Consider the following 23130-nt stretch of genomic DNA (forward strand, 5'->3'; position numbering starts at 1 on the left):
ACAACCATCGGCACTCGATCTACTACAAACCCCTTAAATGCGGAGATAGCAGCCGATCGCCGCCTTCAAGGGGTTAATTGCATTAATCAGTGGCGATGGACCACTGGCCGGCAACAGTGGAGTGTCAGTGGAGTGTCAGCTGTCACCGACAGTGTGCACTGGGAACTACTCAGTAACTGTACGTCCTCGTGCGGGAAGTAACTTCCTGCGACAACATGCAGTTACTGAGTCGTGCGGCTAGGGATTAACCAGTTCCTTGTCACGGCTCCATGCCCTTTAGTCCAGAAAGGATACCTGAGGCAATGTAGACAGTAGCGGTGACACAACTTGACTTTCACTGTAGATGGCACAGTAGATGCAGCGGAAGACACGACTTGACTTTCACTGTAGATGGCACAGAGGCACGAGGCACGGTAGCACGGAATACAGGGTACAGGCAGCAGGAACGGGTAACACTGGGAACTGGAAAACACTGGGAGACCGTTTGCAAGACAAACTTTAGGTATACAACAACGCTCAGGCAAGGATCAAGTGGGCAGAGCCCTTTCTATAGTCCAGCAGCCTTCTGGGCTAATTACTGATTATTAACAACTGGACGCATACTGGCCCTTTAAGGCCGTGTAGGCGTGTGCGCCCTGCGGGAAACAGTCTCAGAACCCGGAAGTGAGTGCCGACGTCTCCCTGTAGGGAGATGCCGCCGAGAACACAGACTTCCATGGCCGGGGCCATCAAAGAGTAAGCCTGAACGACGGTCCGCGACCATAGACGTTACACTCCTATTTAGAAAGATGGCAGACCTGGGGGCTTACATTACATCCTCAGGCTGTTATGACAACTATCTGCAGCCTAAAATTGATTCGCAGGAAGGGCGATGGGCTGACAGATGGGGCCACACTCTTCTTTTTAATGGAATAGATGCCACGGTTGCTTTTGACTGCGACATCTAAAAGGTTAAATGGCCAGGCTCGGAGTTATCTGCAATCTCAGCTGTTGCAGTGAGATGTCAGCTGTAAAATATCCAGCCTGTAGATGTCACATAATGCCAAGGGGTTAAAATATCAGCTTTCCTGACATGTCTAGTTTAGTAAATACTTGCATTTCTCATATAATAACAATGCTGAAACATATGTTGTTTCAGAACTATGCACTATTTCTTGAAATTGACTCAATTGACAACTGGGTTTTACCATTTCCCTTAGGGTCTGTCCTTACAATCTGACACTGTCAGTACTGATTTGACAGTGACATAGGGTGTAGGGACACATCCCATTGACAAGGAGAATCGTATCATCCAGTTTTGAATTTATTCATACATTTCTGAGAGGAATAACAGAGGCATAATGCAGCGTTTTAAGGCTATGCTCACACAGAGTTTTTTGACAAGTTTTTTGACGCAAAAACCGCGCCACAAAACTCGTCAAAAACGGCCCTAAAATTCCTCCTATTGATTTCAATGAGAGACGGTGTCGGGTTTCTCCCGCGAGAGGTAAAACCGCCTCGTGGGAAAAAGAAGCGACATGCCCTATCTTCGGGCGTTTACGCCTCTGACCTCCCATTGACATCAATGGGAGGCAGAGAAAGCGGATTTCGCGGCGTTTTATGCCCACAGCGCTCAATGGCCGCGGGCGAAAAACTCCACGAAAATCTGCGTGCAGGGAGAGGAAAATCTGCCTCAAGCATTCAAACGGAATTTTGAGGCAGAAATTCCGCCTGCAAAAAACTCATTGTGAACATAGCCTAAGATAAAAAAGCTCCAGAATTTCTATTTAATGGGGAATATAAATATTTCCTAAAACAGAAATATCAGGAGAGATGACAAGTCCTATTTAAACACTAAACAATGAATGTTTTAATGTAATGGGAGGTTCTGCTTATATGTTAAAGCTGAGATTTGCTTCAAACTAAACTTGAAAGTGTTTCTATCATTTGTCTTATATTGGTTACAAGTAGATACTTCCCTTCTGCACTGTAAGCCTAAGGGCAGATTCACACGAGCGTTGCGTTTTTGCGCGCGCAAACAACGCGGCGTTTTGCGAGCGCAAAAACCATTTGACAGCTGCGTGTGTCATGCGTGTCTGATGCGCGGCTGCGTGATTTTCGCGCAGTCGCCATCATAGAGATGAGGCTTGTCGACGCCCGTCACTGTCCAAGGTGCTGAAAGAGCTAACTCTTTCAGCACCCTCGACAGTGAATGCCGAACACAACAGCGAAAAACCTGTAAAAAAAAAAGATAAAGTTCCTACTTACCGAGAACTTCCCGGCCGTTGCCTTGGTGACGCGTCCTTGGTGACGCGTCCTTGGTGACGCGTCCTTGGTGACGCGCCTCTCTTGACATCGGGCCCCACCTCCCTGGATGACGCGGCAGTCCAAGTGACCGCTGCAGCCTGTGATTGGCTGCAGCCTGTGCTTGGCCTGTGATTGGCTGGAGCTGTCACTTGAACTGAAGTGTCATCCCGGGAGGTCGGACTGCAGGAAGGAGACAGGAGTAATCGGTAAGTTAGAACTTCGTTTTTTTTTACAGGTTCATGTATTTTGGGATCGCAAGTCACTGTCCATGGTGCTGAAACAGTTTAACTCTTTCAGCACCATGCACAGTGAATCTCTCCCGACGTCGCAGACCGGAATTTTTTTTGCCGGGTTCGGCCAAAACGAGTTTGGCCGAACCCGGTGAAGTTTGCCTCGGTTGTCGGGGTTCGCTACTCGCAAAGACACTCCGTTTGGATGCTTGGAAACAGAAAAGCACGTGGTGCTTTTCTGTTTCCATTCATCCTTTTGACAGCTGTTGCGCAAACACGCAGTTCGCACGGAAGAGCTTCCGTGCGACCTGCCTGGTTTTCACGCACCCATTGACTTCAATGGGTGCGTGATGCGTGAAATACGCAGAGTTATTGAACCTGTCGCGTATTTTTACGCAGCGAACAAACGCTGCGCAAAATACACGGACTGTGTGTACTGCCCCATAGACTTCTATAGGGCATTGCGTGCCACGCGAAAACCACGCGGTCTACACGCTGCCAAATCACGCTCGTGTGAATCCCCCCTAAGGGCTTGCCTACACGTAGAGGAATTGCTGCGCATTTTCCATCCAGAATTGCGTATGGAAAATATGCAGCAGAATACAGTAGCAGCAAAGTGGGTGCGATTTAATGAATGTCATCCACATGCTGCGGAAAAAATTAGCCAGAAATTCACCTGCGGTGTATAATTTTATTTCCACAGCATGCCAATTATTGCTGCGGAAAGTGGACTGTTGCCTGCATTTTTCTGATATACTGCAGCTGCAGTACTGCTGCGGAATTTCTTACAGGGGCTAGAAATGACATCACAGGAATAAGAAATATTACCATCACATAGCCCTTGGAAAAAAAACACAGTAAAAATGTGCAGTAAAAAACGCATGAAATGGTCCAGATTTTTTGCAGTGGATTATCTGTTAGTTGATGCGGAAATGCTGTGAAAATACTAGCAAATCTGTTACGTGTGGACAAGCCCTTAATGTTATGGTGGACTAGGCAGAGTTTAAAGGGGTATGTCATCCTTTAGCATTTTTCACCTATCCACTGGATAGATGAAAAATGCTACATCGGTCGGGGTCCAACTACTGGGACCCCCACCGGGCATGCGTGGTGCCGCTCCATTCAAAGTCTACTTGGTTGTTTCCGTCAGCCTCATAGACTTCGAATGGAGCAGCACCGTGCATGCCCTGTCATTCGTGGCGGTCAAAACTGTCAAAACTTTTATAGCTTTTTTATGAATTGAGCTAATGTTAACAGAGAATTAGGAAATTTTATGCTGTGTTTTTTAATACAGTTGGCAGTATACGTCTGGAGCTAAAAAAAAAGAAAAAGGTATAGAAAAACTTGGGCTACAGAACTTTTAAAAACAGCAGGAAAGCATTGAGATCTATATATTTTATGATGGAAGTCAATGGCAGATGTATCCCAAAAATTTCAATTGTGTTATAAAAAAATAAAACGGATCAGTAAAAAAGAAGGTCCAGTCGCATGGAGTTGCTATCCGTTTAAAAGATCTATTTGACAGAAACATCCAATGACGAAAATCCACCCGATTTGACATTTTCTTGACAGTATTTAGTAATTTCATTCAAACTTATATTGTCATGTTTCCTGAACAAACGTGGTGTAAACCTAGCCTTACTTTTGGACTGCAGTTGTCTACATAACAAGAAAAATTAGAAGTTTTATGGTATGAAGGAATAATGATCTCCATAAAACAAATGCAACCTGTGACTGAATCAGCTTTAGTTAAAATACGATAATTTACCCTCTAAATGAAAGTGAAGCTAGACCAATGATATAATGAAATCAATAGTCCTAGATATATAAAAAATAAAAAAAATGCAATTTCACTATTTATAGTAGAACCTATAGTCCCATACGTTTTATGTAAAGCCTCTTGGTATTTGTTGGGATCAGCTTTATAGAAAGCCATCACTGTATGCAATTTTATTATTGCTATAATGAAAGAGACGGCTGAGCTTGTTTATTGATCAGTTTGGTTCAGAGCAAACTATGGCTTATATATTTCACATTCAAAGTAGTGTGTATTGCCTTCACGTAGGAGAAATATCATTAAGTTCTCTGTTCTTTTACTTGTTCAATTTGCTCCATTTTAGAAAGCCTTTGATATGACAATAAACCTCTACAATGATAGTTATTTCTTGCCATCCAATTTAAGTTCTTTATTTGATCAGAGGGAAACAATTTATTGGTATTCTGCAGCATGCCAACAGCTGTTTGCTAGGTCATATTAAACTCAACCGACTTGAATTGTTCTTCAGAAATTAATCAGTTAAGTATTTTTTTTATTTTTCCGTCAATATAGTTATATGAGGGCTTGATTTTTGCGGGATGAGATGTAGTTTTGATTGGTACTGTTTTGGGGGACGTGGGACTTATTGATTAACTTTTATTATGACTTTTTGGGGGGCAATAGAAAAAAATAGCAATTTCGCCATTGTTTTTTGCGGGTATTTTTTACAGTGTTCATCTTGCGGTTTAAACTACATATTAACTTTATTGTTTGGGTCATTATGGTTGCGGCGATACCATATATGTGTAGTTTTATTTCTTTTTTTACACTTTTACTAAATAAAACTACTTTTTATGGAAAAAAATGGATTTATTTTTTCCCTGTAATTTTTATTAATAATCTTTATTTCACATTTATTACTTATTTTTTTAGTCCCATTAGGGGACTTTACTATGCGATCTTCAGATTGCTGCTATAATACTTTGGTATACTTCGTATACCAGAGCATTATTGCCTGCCAGTGTAAACCTGACAGACAATCTATTATATGCCCAGGGCAGACCTGGGGGCCTTTATCAGGCCCCCGGCTGCCATGACACCCCATCGGAGGCCTGCAATTTCATTTGCAGGTCACCGATGGATGACAGAGGGAGCTTACTCCCTCTGCAAATGATTTAAATGCAGCGTTCAGTAATGACTGCGACATTTAACGGGTTAAACGGCCGCGATCGAAGTAAACTTCAATCATTGCCGGTAGAGCATGAGCCTTGCTGTGATTAGAAAGCCGAGTCCCAGCTCCAGCCTGCGTGAATAGGAGGTGGCCTAGACTAAGGCCCCTTAGTAAAACCTAAGGGAAAAAAAAGAGTACACAGCACCACATGGTGCAAGATAAACCTGATGGAAAAGGTAGAACAAATGTAAAGGAAGGTGATAGCGCTCACCTTTACAGGTTGTACAATTCAGGTACAACACTGATGTAAGCATGTAAGAATTTGAACAAACAGCTGCTGCTCCCCAATCCAGATGCCGGTAACATGGAAGAGTGGTACCGCAATGTAATAGTAGAATTGGAAGAAAAATTTATGGATATACATGGGAGCACTACTAGTAGGTAAACGGTTAACAATGGTAAATTCCTTGGCCTGACGAAGACACGTCCTGTGTTGAAACGCGTTGCCTATATTTAATAAATCAAGGAATTTACCATTGTTAACCGTTTACCTACTAGTAGCGCTCCCCTGTATAGTAAACCTACAAAAGGACCTCAAAATAAGGTACAACAGGACAGAGGAGAAACCCCAAGCCAACTAGGAAAACAACCTATAAGCGCACGAGCGCCAGGGACATAACATCCCAGTAGAATCTGAAAGTGAATACCATGGATAATAAGAAAATATATACTTTTATTAATTTATCACAGTACATGGTATAACAATATCAAGTGTATTAAAAAAAACTGTATATGGCGGATCATATATCAAAAAGAGTAACAAAGCGGTAAGTATGACAAAATACCATGGGAAGCACAGAAAACATAACCAAAAAATCCCCACAACTCAATGCGACCATACCAAAAGCACAGATGATAAGAATGACAGAGACAGAAAGACTCTATATCGATGTGAATGAAATACCCACATGGAGAGAGTACATGTCATAAATCTGCAAGGAATAAGCCTCCTGACGAAGCCGGTCGTGGGCGAAACGCGCGTCGAGGCGTTCCTGTGCCATTTCCCCTCATATCTTGCTTCCATCATGTCGACAGGTATTTACATGAGTTATGTTCTCAATACTATGTTCACCTAATTTGTCGATATGTATAGCACGCTAGTTATTCCTTGCAGATTTATGACATGTACTCTCTCCATGTGGGTATTTCATTCACATCGATATAGAGTCTTTCTGTCTCTGTCATTCTTATCATCTGTGCTTTTGGTATGGTCGCATTGAGTTGTGGGGATTTTTTGGTTATGTTTTCTGTGCTTCCCATGGTATTTTGTCATACTTACCGCTTTGTTACTCTTTTTGATATATGATCCGCCATATACAGTTTTTTTTAATACACTTGATATTGTTATACCATGTACTGTGATAAATTAATAAAAGTATATATTTTCTTATTATCCATGGTATTCACTTTCAGATTCTACTGGGATGTTATGTCCCTGGCGCTCGTGCGCTTATAGGTTGCGCTCCCCTGTATATCCATACATTTTTCTTCCAATTCTACTAAGGCCCCTTAATGACCACCGTGAAAAGGTGTATTGGTAGTCACTTAGGGGTTAAATAGGTCCTTTCATCAAAACAATCCCTATCCATATGCCCCATTTATTTTAGTGTTTCCACTTTTCCTGTAGAAGCTGTTATTGCCTGTGGGAAGTAGCTGGCGCCTAATATTGCTTCAGGAGAAGCGTACTTTTACAGGGCACCAATTGTAATCAGACTATCACACACACATTAGGGTTAGTTTCATAATATAGCACTTAATATATTATAGGAAAACCTATTAAAAATATGTATTATAATAAAGTATTCCTAATTCTGCAATTTGATACTATAATTAAAGCAGCTCTCTTGGTGGAGGTTTTACATAGGAAAATAAATTGTGATAAATTGCAGCTTTGGCAGTGTTGCATATTGTGTTCCATATGGATACATTTCCTGCGGTTCGCAGTGACTAAAATTGTAGAACATTTGAAGCAATTGATCAGAATATATCAGTGTCATCATAGTTTGATATTGCTTTATCATATGTAACATGACACAAAATGTTATCTCATTCCTGGTATATAACTGCCCACTGATAAAATTAATAGCATGGACTCTTATACCTATCATTCTACTCCCATTCCCACCTATTGACAGTTATGGAGCTTTGGAAAGATGAGAAGGAGTTGGTATTAATGCTATAAGGTATAAAGAGCTGTTCAGAAGGATCTGGCAACAAAAGTAACAGAACGGGTCATATTTATCAATAATATTTAGGCTATATTCACAGTGGAAAAAAAACGGACGTTAAAAAACAGATCAACTGTCAGTTCTTCATGGCCATTTTGCCTCAGTGTGTCTCCAAATTTTCATCCATTTCCCAGCTGTCTGACCGTTTAAAAAAAAAAAAATTGTCAGGTTTTTTTGTCCCAACTTCCAAAAAACACTACAGTGCCCCTGTGGATAGTGCCTCAGTGTCTAAGTAGATAGTGCTACAGTGCCCACATAGATAGTGCCACAGTGTCCACTGTAGAAAGTGCCACAATGCCCACTGTAGATAGAGCCACAGTGCCCATTGTAGATAGTGCCAAAATAGTGCAACAGTGCCCACATAGATAGTGCCACAGTGCCCCTGTAGATAGTGTTCACATAGATAGTGCCACAGTGCCCATGTAGATCGCGCTACACCCCCTCTGTAAAATGCACCACACACACCCATGTAGATAGCGCCACACACCACCCCCTGTTGATAACACCACATACCCACCCTGTAGCTAGTGCCACACTCTTACCTGTCCCTATTCCCACACCATCCTCTTCTCCAGCGATGCAGGCCTGGTGTTTTCTGACCAGGCCTGCTTCAGCGGAGCGTCGCAGGCAGCGCAATGACATCATCATTCGCCTGCATCAGAAAATAGCACCGAATAGTGGGTAAGGGAAACAATGGTTCAATTGTATCCTCGTCCTATTGATGCAGATACAATTACGTCCCCTTGTAGACCTAGGATCAGTTTTTAATAGCCGACACATGGATGGCTTTTTTTAAAAACGGGAGTTAAAAACTCGTTGACTTATATGGGGCATGTAAATACACCCATAGAACCACATTGTTCTGAAAATGGCTGTTAAACAGGCATCTGTCACATGGCCTTTTATAACAGTCATGTGAATATAGCGTTCACAAGAGGAAAGCAAATCCAATAAGGAGTTAATAAATTTATCAAAAGGGTACACACTGCATATTACATTTAGTGAAACTCATGGAATACTAGAGAGTACCATATCTCTTCTTTACAGCATACATGTGTACTAGTATTATGTAATGCCATGGCCTTTCTGATCAGAGGTAAGGTGATATAAGTAATAACTGCGGATGGAAGGCAAGGGTGGGAAAATGAATGCAGATCACTGCAACTCAAAGGAAAGGAGAAAAAAAAGACAGGGGACAGAGCATCTTGTAGGAGCGGTGTCCCATTCTAAGTTTTGATATGGGGCCCCATGGTTACTTGTCACACCATTGCTTGTCAGTATTAGGAGACAGGAGTAAGGTTGATGTAATGTGAGTAATATCTATTGCATTTGTCTCTCTTTCTTCAGGTATTTCTTGGATGTGGCCAACTTAAATCACTTCATTCAACAAGAACATTGAGATCATTCTCAGGAAGACATAACATATACTTTAAACCCTATAGTTTACATGAAAAACCTACAACTGCTGCTGGAACGAGTATGGACAGACTGGTATGTATTCTTTCCCATGATATTCAATCAATAGTCGTGTACACATACCGTATGCTTACAGAATAAGGCTAGGCCTACACGGCGACTTTGACCATAACACAGGTCACGCATGCAAAGATCGCTGTGTCATCCTGCTTACATCACAGTAATGCAAGTGAATGTGGCCACATTGCGACCCGCAAGTCACTGCGACCGCAACTTGGCAAATGAAAGAAATCCAAACTGTGACGGTGGCAGCAATTTACGGGTCGCAACACGGCCACATTCACTTACATTACTGCGATGTACGCTGGCTGACATAGCTACAGTGAAGGAAATAAGTATTTGATCCCTTGCTGATTTTGTAAGTTTGCCCACTGTCAAAGACATGAACAGTCTAGAATTTTTAGGCTAGGTTAATTTTACCAGTGAGAGATAGATTATATTTTTTTTAAAAAAACAGAAAATCACATAGTCAAAATTATATATATTTATTTGCATTTTGCACAGAGAAATAAGTATTTGATCCCCTACCAACCATTAAGAGTTCAGCCTCCTCCAGACCAGTTACACGCTCCAAATCAACTTGGTGCCTGCATTAAAGACAGCTGTCTTAAATGGTCACCTGTATAAAAGACTCCTGTCCACAGACTCAATTAATCAGTCTGACTCTAACCTCTACAACATGGGAAAGACCAAAGAGCTTCCTAAGGATGTCAGGGACAAGATCATAGACCTGCACAAGGCTGGAATGGGCTACAAAACCATAAGTAAGACGCTGGGTGAGAAGGAGACAACTGTTGGTGCAATAGTAAGAAAATGGAAGACATACAAAATGACTGTCAATCGACATCGATCTGGGGCTCCATGCAAAATCTCACCTCGTGGGGTATCCTTGATCCTGAGGAAGGTGAGAGCTCAGCCGAAAACTAACTGGGGGAACTTGTTAATGATCTCAAGGCAGCTGGGACCACAGTCACCAAGAAAACCATTGGTAACACATTACGCTGTAATGGATTAAAATCCTGCAGTGCCCACAAGGTCCCCCTGCTCAAGAAGGCACATGTACAGGCCCATCTGAAGTTTTCAAATGAACATCTGGATGATTCTGAGAGTGATTGGGAGAAGGTGCTGTGGGCAGATGAGACTAAAATTGAGCTCTTTGGCATTAACTCAACTCGCCGTGTTTGGAGGAAGAGAAATGCTGCCTATGACCCAAAGAACACCATCCCCACTGTCAAGCATGGAGGTGGAAACATTATGTTTTGGGAGTGTTTCTCTGCTAAGGGCACAGGACTACTTCACCGCATCAATGGGAGAATGGATGGAGCCATGTACCGTCAAATCCTGAGTGACAACCTCCTTCCCTCCACCAGGACATTAAAAATGGTTCGTGGCTGGGTCTTCCAGCATGACAATGACCCGAAAATTTACAGCCAAGGCAACAAAGGAGTGGCTCAAAAAGAAGCACATTAAGGTCATGGAGTGGCCTAGCTAGTCTCCAGACCATAATCCCATCGAAAATTTATGGAGGGAGCTGAAGATCCGAGTTGCCAAGCGACAGCCTCGAAATATTAATTAATTACAGATGATCTGCAAAGAGGAGTGGGCCAAAATTCCATCTAACATGTGTGCAAACCTCATCGTCAACTACAAAAAACGTCTGACTGCTGTGCTTGCCAACAAGGGTTTTGCCACCAAGTATTAAGTCTTGTTTGCCAAAGGGATCAAATACTTATTTCTCTGTGCACAATGCAAATAAATATATATAATTTTGACTATGTGATTTTCTGTTTTTTTTTTTAAATATAATCTGTCTCTCACTGGTAAAATTAACCTAGCCTAAAAATTCTAGACTCTTCATGTCTTTGACAGTGGGCAAACTTACAAAATCAGCAAGGGATCAAATACTTATTTCCTTCACTGTATCTTTGGAGGAGCAACTTGTGTGACGACCAAAGTCGCCATTCAGGACTAGCCTTAGTCTCAAAAATAGTCTAATTTTAACTAGGTGTATGCCTTTTGTATATTCAAAGGGCACAGGAGTTAAATATTAAAAAAAAAGTATCCTTTCTGGGCTTGCCATTGTGTTAATCTAAATTATTAGCTTCCTAATAGTATGAATGGTGGATTACCAACTCTAAAAAAAGATTTTGCCATTTTGATTGCTTGTACATGTGCTTTGTTTGATGAATTGTTATGAAGAGATACCTTTTCATATTGCAGCTGCACGCACACTTTAAACATAAGGCCTTAGGCACACAAAAAAAAATTCTTTTCAGTGTGCGGTCTGTTTAAAAAACAGCCCACTGACGCAAACAAGTAAATGGTGATATTTACACAACCGTTTATTTTAACTGATCCATGTGTCCGATCTGACTTTTTCCGGATTAGACTAGGCCATTCAAGTCTATAGGCATGAGAAAGAAATGGATTGCATACATAAGCCATCCACGAGCGATCCGTTTTTAACAGACCTGTTGCAAAGCATCAGAAAGTGAAACCAGGGGGTCTCTTTCACACCAGTGTGATACCGAGGCCTGAATCACCAGAAGACACTGTGGCATCACCAGGAGACACTTCGGCATCACCAGGAGACACTGCTGAATTACATTGGCTCCACTCGGCTGTTACGTTGCTGTCCAAATTGGCGAGAGAATAGCTAGGCCAACAGAACACTTTCCACAGGTTCAGAAGAAATGAGAAGCATCCAAAAATAAACCAAAACTTATCCAACAAAGCAGTGGAATCAGACAAAGCTCTCTGTATGCTGTTAGGCCTCGTGCACACTTCCGACACCATTTACACAGCCGTTTTCCATGTGCCCGGTTAGCGGCCATGGGCACTCCCGTGTGCACTCCGTGTTTCCGTTTCCGAGCGCCGAGCATGGCACTGTCCAGGGTGCTGAAAGAGTTAATGGGCTGCACTGATCGGCGGTAACTCTTTCAGCACCCTGGACAGTACCATGCTCGGCGCTCAGAAAATGCAATAAAAAAAATAAATAAGTTCATACCTCCTGTCCGGCCTCCAGCGATGACATTTCATCCATGTCGCCGCTGCAGCCAATCACAGGCTGTAGTGGCGGTCACGCACGTCAGGATGACGTCAGAAGGCCGGCCTCCAGGGATGATGCTTCATCCCACGTGACCGCCTCTGCAGCCAATCACAGGCTGCAGAGGCCTCTGCAGCCAATCACAGGCTGCCGCGTCATTCAGGAAGGTCGGACTGGAGGAAGAAGAGGGACTCGTCACCAAGACTACGACCGGGTACGTATGAACTGCTTTTTATTTTATTTTTAATCAGCAGCCTCTTTTCTCTATCAGTGATTGATAGAGACAAGTGGGTGCCGATTAGTGTAATATTTCTATAATGTTTTTCTGCCCGCCCGGCCGTTGTTAGGCAACGGCTCCGTCACACACAGACGGCACACGGATGCCTTCCGTGTGAATTCAGTTTTTTGATGGCCCCATTGACTTGCATTGGCCTCACGGTCACGGAATCTCGGACCAAAGTAGGACATGCTCTACTTTGGATCGGAACGGAGCAACGGAACCGTCAAAAAAACTGAAGTGTGCATGGCCCCATTGAAATGAATGGGTCAGTGTGCTAGCCGTCAGAAAAAACTGAAGGAAAAAACTGAAGTGGGCATGGGGCCTTAAGCAATAGAAAATGGTATGTGCCCTTCCTTGGCTGTTTTCAGAGGGTAGGAACTACATTTTTAGCCAAAGTGTCTAAGGGTATTCTCTGTTTTTGTAAATTACATTCCTCCCCATGAGGGCATGGCAATACATCGATTTGACCAGCTAGTTTGTAAACTTTTATTTTTATATAATTATTAAATACGTCTCCTTTACACCCCATTCACTGTAGGAAATATGGGGACTGTTGTAAGCACTTAACATAGTTGCATATAGAATATATATATATAGATTGGGGTCAGCCACCAGCAGCACTCCAGCGGTTGTGAAACTACAACTCACAGCATGTCCTGACAGCGACATGCTGCCAATTGTACTTTCAGAACAGTCGGAGTGTGCTGGTTGCTGAACCCTAATATAGATCATAATTGCAGCATACAGGAACATAACTTTAGGGTAGGGATGGGCGATTAATCAAATTCATTTGATTGATTCACTCTCAACGCCTCAGACGCTTCTGGTTTTTAACAGAATCGTTGAATCGACTCTCTAGTGGCGCCGTCGCGCCGTGCTGCAGGAGGAACCCCGTCTCGTCACCTGCCTGGTCCATCCCATCGGAGAAGTTGCACCCTGTTCTATCCCCTGTTATGTCCCTGCTTCCCCAAGAAACTGCTGTTCTGTACTGAACAAAATTATACAGTACGGAACAGCAGTTCCATGGGGAAGCAGGGACTCCTAGTATAGTGCCACACCGCCCTGTATATAGCACCACCCCCCTTGTAGATAGCACCACCCCCCTCTTGTAGACAACAACACCACCCCCCTGTAGATAGTGCCACTGTAGATCCCTCTAGAAGGGGAATCCCCGGCCAGAGCATTGCCGTCACTCTGGCCAGGGATTCTGCTCCTGGAGGGAGTGCCTCACATCTCTGTCCATATATGGACCTACGTCAGGTGCTCCCTCTAAGAGCGGAATCCCCTGCCAGAGCATCGGCAACCTCTGGCCGGGGATTCCACCCAAGGAGGAGCCCCTGTCGTCACTGTCCATATATGGACAGTGACTTCAGGGGCTCCCTCTAGAAGCAGAGTCCCCGGCCAGAGCATCGCAAGATTTCCGGCCAGGACTCCTGTCTTTGGAAAGCCTTTGACGTCACTGCTGCTATTGCAGATTTCACAGCCAGAGCATTGCCGATGCTCTAGCAGGGGATTCCTCTCTAAGAGGGAGCTCCTGACGTCACAGTCCATGTATCTACAGGAACATTGCAGCAATATCTACATGGGCACTGTGGTGTTTTCATGGCGTTGGAACAAACGGCCATGAAAAATGGATGGCAAATGGATGACAAACAGATATTAAAAATGGAAAGATGGACTGCAAATGGAGACACACTGATGCAAAATGACCATGAAAAGCTGACAATTGATACATTTTTAATGGCCATTTTTTTTCACTGCTCTGTGAATGTAACCTAAATGACTGATGCCAGGAGTCCCGTTAACACGACCGTCGTCGGGCCGAGAAATTCGTCTGACACGCAGGCTGTGTCATGGCCGCCGTTCCTTACCTTGCTACGGCGCGACCACAGACCGTTGGCATCCCGCCAGCATCTCCCTCTTAGGAGACGCCAGCACTCATGGCCGTCCGGCCCTGCTCTGAGTGTTAAAGTGCGTGCACGCAGTGCTCAGTCCCAACCTTGTTAAAGTGTACGCACACACACATATTAAGGTTCCCTAATTAACCCCTGTTCATCCTGGACTATAAGAAGGGCTCCGCCCTTCCACTCCTTGCCTGAGTGTGTTTGTACTTTTCCCATGTCTGTATTGCAAATGGTCCCTTAGTGTTTTCCTGCTCCCAGTGTTCCCTGTATCCTATCTCCCGTATCCTATATTGTTTCATTGCGGAGCCTGCCTTGTATCGGATTCATGTCGTGCCGACTGGTGGATACACCACGTCTAGTGTCATCCATCATCCCTGGTGCCATCCGCCTCGTCTTGCGCAACCAGCCACACCTAGCCCCATCTGTGCCGGAGCCCTGCTGTTGAATGGACTATCTCAGGTACCCTTGTGCTACGCACCTCTTCCACAAAACTGTGCATAGACTGAGTTGGCCAGCTGCCTCTTCATTACGGGGGAGCGGCGTAGTTGGTCCACATACCCTAGATCGTGACAGACTGTTTTCGTGGTTCAATCACGGTCATGTGAATCCAGCCTTAATGTCATTTATTTAAAACACCATTGTGGGGCCGCTACTCCAGACTTCAGATTTCAAACACTATAATATAATCTCTCCCCTCGACGCTATCTGCCTGGCCCTGCTGCAATTTAGACTGCTTTCGTCTGCAATGTCGGAGACTGGCTGAGTTGGAGTCGGGCAGAGAAGGATGTTAGTGCACGCAGTTGAATATAGATTATAGATTGTGTTAACCTGTTCCCTGCGAAACATACAATTATAGTAATATATGTTAAAAAGTTATTTATATAAAGAAACTAATTTCTTAAAAATCTCGATTTTATTTTTTGCTAAAATCCTCTACTTTAGGGGGTGCAAATGTTTAAGTCACTCCTGGGTCCAAAGGGTATCCAATGACCCCCTCTTCCACATAAGATAACACATGGTGTCCTTAGGCCAGTATCACAAACAGCTTTTTTTAGGCAAAAATCATGCGGCCAAATGTTTGCTTGGAGTATAAGGCTAAGATTACACAGAGTTTTTTGACACGGAAACCACGGGAAAAAGAAGCGACCCTATCTTCGGGCGTTTACGCCTCTGACCTCCCATTGACTTCAATGGGAGGCAGAGAAAGCGTATTTCGCTGAATTTTATGCCCGCGCCGCTCAATGGCCGCGGGCGAAAAACGCGGCGTGCAGGGAGAGGAAAATCTGCCTCAAACTTCCAAACGGAATTTTTAGGCAGAAATTCTGCCTGCAAAATACTCCTTGTGAACATAGCCTAAAGGAAATTATTAGATCTACAGTGTTTTGGTTTGTGCCATGTTTATGGCAAATTTGTGGTCAGTGGTGTTTTCTTTTCTTTTTCTTCCTTCAAAAGCACAGGATGCTGAAGATATTATGTTTTCTAAGGTTATGTTCACACGCTTAACAAAAAACGGCTGAAAATACGGAGCTGTTTTCAAGGATAAACAGCTCCTGATTTTCAGCCGTTTAAGCAACTTGCGTTTTTTGCGGCATTTTTTACGGCCGTTTTTGGAGCTGTTTTTCTATTGAGTCAATGAGAATCGGCTTCAAAATTGGCTCAAGAAGTGACATGCACTGCTTTTTATGAGGTGTTTTTTTTACACAGCGTTTTTTGGAGCTATTTTTCTATTGAGTCAATAAAAAACGTCTCCAAAAGTGGCTCAAGAAGTGACATGCACTGCTTTTTACAAGGTGTTTTTTTACGCGCCCGTTTTTAAAAATGGCCGCATAAAAAAACGCCCCGTAGGAATGGAATTTTTAGACATTTTTCCGGGCATTTACGGCTTGAAGAACGACTGAAAATAGCCCATGTGAACATACCCTAGGGCTGGATTCATAGACAGAGTTTATGCAAAGTTTTCGTGGCATCAGTCGTTTTTTTTTAGCTGTCTTTAGTTAGTAAAATTGCAGAAGCTTTTAAGGCATTTTCCACTCATGGACCTTAGCCCCTTCAGAACCCAGCCATTTTTTGGGTTTTCGTTTTCATTTGTTCCTCCCCACAATTAAAAAGTTCTAACTTTTTTATTCTTCTGTCATTTAGCCATACGAGGGCTTGTTTTTTTTTGTGGGACAAGTTGTCGTTTTTAACGGTACCATTTGTTGTTCCATATAATGTATTGGGAAACTGGAAAAAAATTCTTTGTGGGGTGGATGAGGAAAAAAACAGTGATTCCGCAATATTTGAGGGGTTTAGTTATTATGGCGTTCACCATGTGGTAAAAGCGGTGCATTAACTTTATTCTACCGGTCAATATGATTACAGCGATACCAAACTTATATCGTTTACCACAGCCCTGACTTGAACCCAATTAAATACCAAACTTATATTGTTTTTTTTAAGTTTTAATACTTTTATAAGGAAGAAACTAATTGTTAAAAAAAACAATTGTGTTTTGTCGCCACATTCTGAGAGCCATAACTTATTTATTTTTCCATCGATTGTGCGGTATGTGAGCTTATTTTTTGCGGGGCGAGCTGCAGTTTCTATTGGTATCATTTTGGGCTACATGAGACTTTTAGATCACTTTTTATTAATTTTTTTTGTGAGATATGACCTGGCCAAAGAACAGCGATTCTGGCATTTTATATTTTTTTATTTTCACGGCATTCACCATGCGCATTAAATAATGCTATAGTGTAATATTTCTGACTTTTATGGACGCAGTGATACCAATGTTGCAGTCATTATGCTGTGAACGATTTTAGTATATACAGTGCATTCAGAAAGTCTTCAGACCCTTTCACTTTTTTCACAAATCGTTATGTTGAAGCCTTGTTCTAAAATTCGGGATGTTTTTCAGCAGCTGGGACAAAGAGACTGGATAGGGTTGAGGAAAAATGAATGGAGCAAAGTACAGATATATTCTTAATGAAAACCTGAAACAGAGTGTTCTGGACCTCAGACTGGGCCGAAGGTTCACTTTCCAACAAGACAATGACCCTAAGCACACAGGCAAGACGACACAGGTGTGGCTTAAGGACAACCCGGTGAATGTCCTTGAATGGCCCAGCCAGAGCCCTGACTTGAACCCAATCAAACATCTCTGGAGAAACCTGAAAATGGCTGTCCACCAATGGCCCCCATCCAATCTGACAGAGCTTGAGGAGATCTGCAGAGACAAATGGCCGAAAATCCCCAAATCCAGGTGTGCAAACCTTGTGTCATCATACCCAAGAAGACTGGAGGCTGTTATCGCTGCCAAAGGTGCTTCAACTAAGTACTGAGTAAAGGGTCTGAATAATTATGTCAATGCGATATTATAGTTTTTCATTTTCAATAAATCAGCAAAGATCACTAACATTCTGTTTTCACTTTATCGTTATGGGGTATTGAGGGTCTGAAGACTTTCCAAATGCACTGTATAGTGTATATGTGGATACATATATGTCATGGCTTTTTGTTTGCCCTACCAGAGGCTTCAGTAAAAATCACAACAGCGTTTTTTTTCTATTCCATCCACAAATATTTATTTTTCAGTTTTTCAGTACGTTTTATGATGCGGTTAAAAATTACAACTCATCCTGCAAAAAAATAAGCCCTCATATGGCTATGTAGAAAAAAAGAACTTATGGCTTTTAAAAGACGGGGGAAAAAATTGAAAATGAAAAAAACTAAAATGGCTGCGGCGATAAGGGGTTAAAATGTATATTTCATATTAGCAGTAATAGACACTAATTATCACCATGGTGCTATGTCATTAGAAATGCAGCTGTTTATTTAGTAGCCGATGTTTGCAGCAAATTAATCATTGCAAACAAGTGCAGTTCCTATAATGTTTAAAATAAATCTTCAGCATATACCTGCTGATTAATAATGTGAGCAACTGTGTATCCGATTTATTGACTTCTGGGGGGAAATTACAACTAAAGCAAAGAGCTTTAAAGGAATGAAAATCATGTACAGGATAATGTATCGTAACCTGTGTCAGAAGCAGGATATATGACACGACTAGGGGTAAATAGTAATATTCGAAGGCTTTCTGCGCACAACCGTAGCTGTGTACACGGTCCGTGATTATGGCACGGACGGCCCGAGTAATGTCATCCGTGGTCCGTCCGCAATCACGGACCGTGCACACACTATAGTGCATTGAGTTTAATCAGCCTGGAAAATGGCATTTTTTTTGCAGGGGACCGGAGGACTTTTCTCTCCTTTCGGGAGAGTTGTAAGCTCTACTTTCATTTAAAGCCTCACTCCTCAGGTTCTGAGAGCCAACGGGTGGGTATACTTATGTCCCGGCTCCAGGAAGGGCCCCAAGAATGGGCCTTCTCCTTGGCTCCTGACGCCCCTGAACTTTCCTCCGTTGATCTTTTCTTTTCTGCTCTCGGACTCATTTATGACGAGACTGACAGGACTGCCTTTGCCGAGAGTCAGCTGGTGACCTTACGTCAGGGTAAGAGACCTGTGGAGGAGTATTGTTCTGACTTTAGGAAGTGGTGCGTAGCTTCTCGGTGGAATGACCCTGCCTTAAGGTGCCAGTTTAGGTTGGGTCTGTCGAACGCCCTGAAAGACCTGCTAGTTAGCTATCCCTGTTCTGACTCCTTAGACCAGGTTATGGCTTTAGCGGTACGACTTGACCGACGTTTCAGTGAACGACAACTTGAACGTTTTTGTGTTTTCCCCTCTGACTCCCCCATGATGCCACCCGTGGTCCCGTTGCTTCGCTCTTCCACGGAAGACTCGGAGGTACCTATGCAACTCGGGGCCTCCGTGTCGCCCCGACAACGTAGAAAGTTCCGCAGGAGGAATGGGTCCAACCTGCCTCCCTGAAGGCGTTACAGTGTTTCTTGGGGTTCGCTAATTATTACAGGAGATTTATTGCTAACTTCTCGGTCATCGCTAAGCCTCTTACGGACCTCACTCGCAAAGGTGCTGATCTCCTCCACTGGCCTCCTGAGGCTGTCCAGGCTTTTGAGGTCCTTAAGAAGTGCTTTATCTCGGCCCCGGTGCTGGTCCAGCCCAACCAAATGGAGCCATTTATCGTGGAGGTTAACGCATCTGAGGTGGGAGTGGGGTCTGTCTTGTCCCAGGGTACCAGGTCCCTCACCCATCTCCGTCCCTGTGCCTACTTCTCCAGGAAGTTTTCGCCCACTGAGAGTAACTATGATATTGGCAACCACGAACTCTTAGCCATTAAATGGGCATTTGAAGAGTGGCGCCACTTCCTGGAGGGGGCTAGGCACCAGGTAACGGTCCTTACCGACCACAAGAATCTGGTTTTCCTAGAATCTGCCCGGAGGCTAAACCCGAGACAAGCTCGATGGGCGCTATTTTTTACCAGATTCAACTTTTTGGTTACCTATAGGGCTGGGTCTAAAAATATTAAGGCTGATGCACTGTCGCATAGCTTCATGGCCAGCCCTCCTTCGGAGGAAGATCCTGCTTGTATTTTGCCTCCTGGTATAGTCGTTTCTTCTATTGATTCTGATTTAGTCTCTGAAATTGTGGCTGATCAAGGTTCAGCTCCCGGGAACCTTCCTGAGAACAAGCTGTTTGTTCCCCTGCAATTCCGGCTAAGGGTACTTAGGGAAAATCATGACTCCGCACTATCTGGTCATCCAGGCATCCTGGGTACCAAACACCTCATTGCCAGAAACTATTGGTGGCCTGGGTTGCCTAAAGACGTTAAGGCCTACGTCGCCGCTTGTGAGGTTTGTGCTAGGTCCAAGACTCCCAGGTCCCGACCAGCGGGCTTACTACGTTCTTTGCCCATTCCCCAGAGACCTTGGACCCATATCTCCATGGATTTTATCACCGATTTTCCTCCATCTCAAGGCAGTAGACTGCTTCAGTAAGATGTGCCAGTTTGTGCCCCTCAAGAAACTACCCAATGCTAAGACGTTAGCTACCTTGTTTGTCAAACACATCCTGCGTCTCCATGGGGTCCCTGTCAATATTGTTTCTGACAGAGGGGTACAATTTGTTTCATTGTTTTGGAGAGCCTTCTGTAAAAAGTTGGAGATTGATCTGTCCTTCTCCTCTGCCTTCCATCCTGAAACTAATGGCCAAACCGAGAGGACTAATCAGTCTCTAGAACAATATTTAAGGTGTTTTATCTCTGACTGTAAATATGATTGGGTCTCATTCATTCCCCTCGCCGAATTTTCCCTTAATAACCGGGTCAGTAACTCGTCAGAGGTCTCCCCCTTTTTCTGTAATTTTGGGTTTAATCCACGGTTCTCCTCCGTTTCACCTGGTAGTTCCAACAATCCCGAGGTAGAGGTCGTTCATCGGGAACTGTGCACAGTCTGGGCCCAGGTTCAGAAGAACCTAGAGGCGTCCCAGAGCATACAAAAAACTCAGGCAGATAGAAGACATTCTACTAACCCCTTGTTTATGGTCGGGGATCTGGTATGGTTATCGTCTAAGAACTTGCGCCTTAAGGTCCCGTCCAAGAAGTTTGCTCCCCGGTTTATATGGCCGTATAAGGTCATTGAAGTCCTCAATCCTGTCTCCTTCCGACTGGAGTTGCCCCCATCTTTTCGTATACACGACGTGTTTAATGCCTCCCTCCTTAAACGCTGCTCCCCGTCCTTGGCTCCCTCGAGGAAACCTCCTGTTCCCGTTCTCACCCCCGAGGGGGTGGAATTCGAGGTGGCCAAGATTGTGGACAGCAAGATGGACCAATTTCCCTCCAGTACCTGGTCCATTGGAGAGGATACGGGCCTGAGGAGAGGACTTGGGTACCCGCCCGGGATGTTCACGCTGGGGTATTGGTCAGGAAGTTCCACCTTCGTTTCCCCAATAAACCAGGTCCACTTAGAAAGGGTCCGGTGGCCCCTCATAAAAGGGGGGTACTGTAAAAGATCTGCCAGGCACAACTTCTGTGTATACGCCCATGGGTAATCAGTCTGCACCTGGTTCTATGTCTCTGAGACTGACTCCATCTTCCACCACTCAGGATGGCAGGCTTAGGAGTGGGAGAGCCTATCGCAGCCTGGCCAGACGGAGCTAGCTCCCGCCCTCTGTCTATTTATACCTGCCTTTCCTGTTCCTCCTTTGCTTGTGATTCTTCTCGTGTGGTTTCCTGGTCTTGCTGCAGCTTCTAGCTATTTGACCTTGCTTCATACTGACCCTGGCTTACTGACTACTCTCCTGCTCTGCGTTTGGTACCTCGTACACTCCTGGTTTGACTCGGCTCGTTCACCTCTCTTGTTGCTCACGGTGTTGCCATGGGCAACTGCCCCATTTCCCTTTGCTTGTGTCCCCTTGTCTGTTTTTCTGTCATGCACCTACTGAGCGTAGGGACCGTTGCCCAGTTGTACCCTGTCGCCTAGGGCGGGTCGTTGCAAGTAGGCAGGGACTGAGTTTTGGGTAGATTAGGGCTCACTGTCTGTTTCCCTACCCCCCTGTCATTACAGCAGCTCTAAAAATGCAGATTGTATGCGGACGCAAATGCACAGTCGTGCAATTTACGGTAATTCTCTTGTCTGCCATATTTATTGTATTGGTCATGAAATCATCCGGTGCCATCTACATGGCAGAGATGCTGGGTCTTGGAAGACCCAGATCAGCCCTGCCTATAAATAATGTTCCAAGGAAGGCCTGTTTTTCATGTTCCTGGGGCACCCTATTGACGCCCTAGTTAGGTCTCCGTTACACCATGGTTTTTTGTTTTGTTTTTTGCAATTTAAGAAAACATCTTCAGTATCAATTATTTTTTATGGGATTTTTTAAAATGTGTTTTTAGGGACATTTTTTAATTTGTGTAATTTTATCTAAGGTGATTTTTTAAGTATTTTAGAGAACCTATTAAGAAAGAATGCCTCAAAGAACACTACACCTGGAACAGGCTGTGTTTTGATAAAAATGTCACAGACCCCCAAAAAGACACAAAAACGCCACAAGCCAAAAAGTTGTGTATGTAGACATTCTTATATTTCAACATAGACTTTAACGTACATCTGGCAAGTATGTTTAAGCCCCCTTCCCCTCCAAAAGAAATAAACTGAGCAAAAAAATGGCATGAATCAACATGACTAAATGCTGGGTGTGATACCGGCCATAGATACCCCACACGTAGTGTAAAACTGAGGATTTTCCACAACGGATTTCATTGCAGAAAAATTGCAGCTTAATACAGTAGCAGCAGAGTGGATGAGATTTGTTTTAACGGCCGTCACACGGACGTATTCAACGTTAGTGGGGATAAGCCCTTACCGAGATCTCTATGCTTCTCTGTCCAGGCCGGCCCCCTGGGATAACGTTTCATCCCATGTGACTGCTTCAGCGAATCACAGGCTGCAGCAGTCACATGACATAAAACTTTATCCTAGGAGGGTGTGCTGGAGGACATCAGAAGGACGCATCGCCATGAGTACAGGTAAATATAATATATTATATTTTTTTTAACCTGTTCTTTACTGCAACAGACTTTCCGCCTGAAAAACTGCACAACAATTAGGTGCGGTTTGTCAGACGGAATTCCCTGCGGGTTACAGGGCAGATACGCTGTGTACTTTTACGCAGTCTATCCGTCCTATGTGAATATACCCCTCCAGTAGAAAACAGTGGAGATGCAATTATTTCATTAGTCCAACAAAATCGCTAAAAAAAATAATTTATCATTAAGGACCCAAATCTTAATTCTTTTT

General features: G+C 43.8%; 1 protein-coding gene across 2 annotated transcripts in view; it reads left to right on the forward strand.

The window, feature by feature from the left end:
• The window catches only part of GPC6 (glypican 6), a 709242-nt gene that overhangs the window by 612709 nt on the left and 73403 nt on the right, over positions 1-23130 (forward strand). For both annotated transcript variants that reach the window (XM_075852383.1, XM_075852384.1), the window contains one exon: positions 9079-9222. In XM_075852383.1, coding sequence (XP_075708498.1) covers positions 9079-9222 — 144 coding nt within the window. The remainder of the gene's footprint in view (positions 1-9078; positions 9223-23130) is intronic.

The sequence above is a fragment of the Rhinoderma darwinii genome, chromosome 2 (genome assembly GCF_050947455.1).
Source record: "Rhinoderma darwinii isolate aRhiDar2 chromosome 2, aRhiDar2.hap1, whole genome shotgun sequence".
Taxonomy (NCBI): domain Eukaryota; kingdom Metazoa; phylum Chordata; class Amphibia; order Anura; family Rhinodermatidae; genus Rhinoderma; species Rhinoderma darwinii.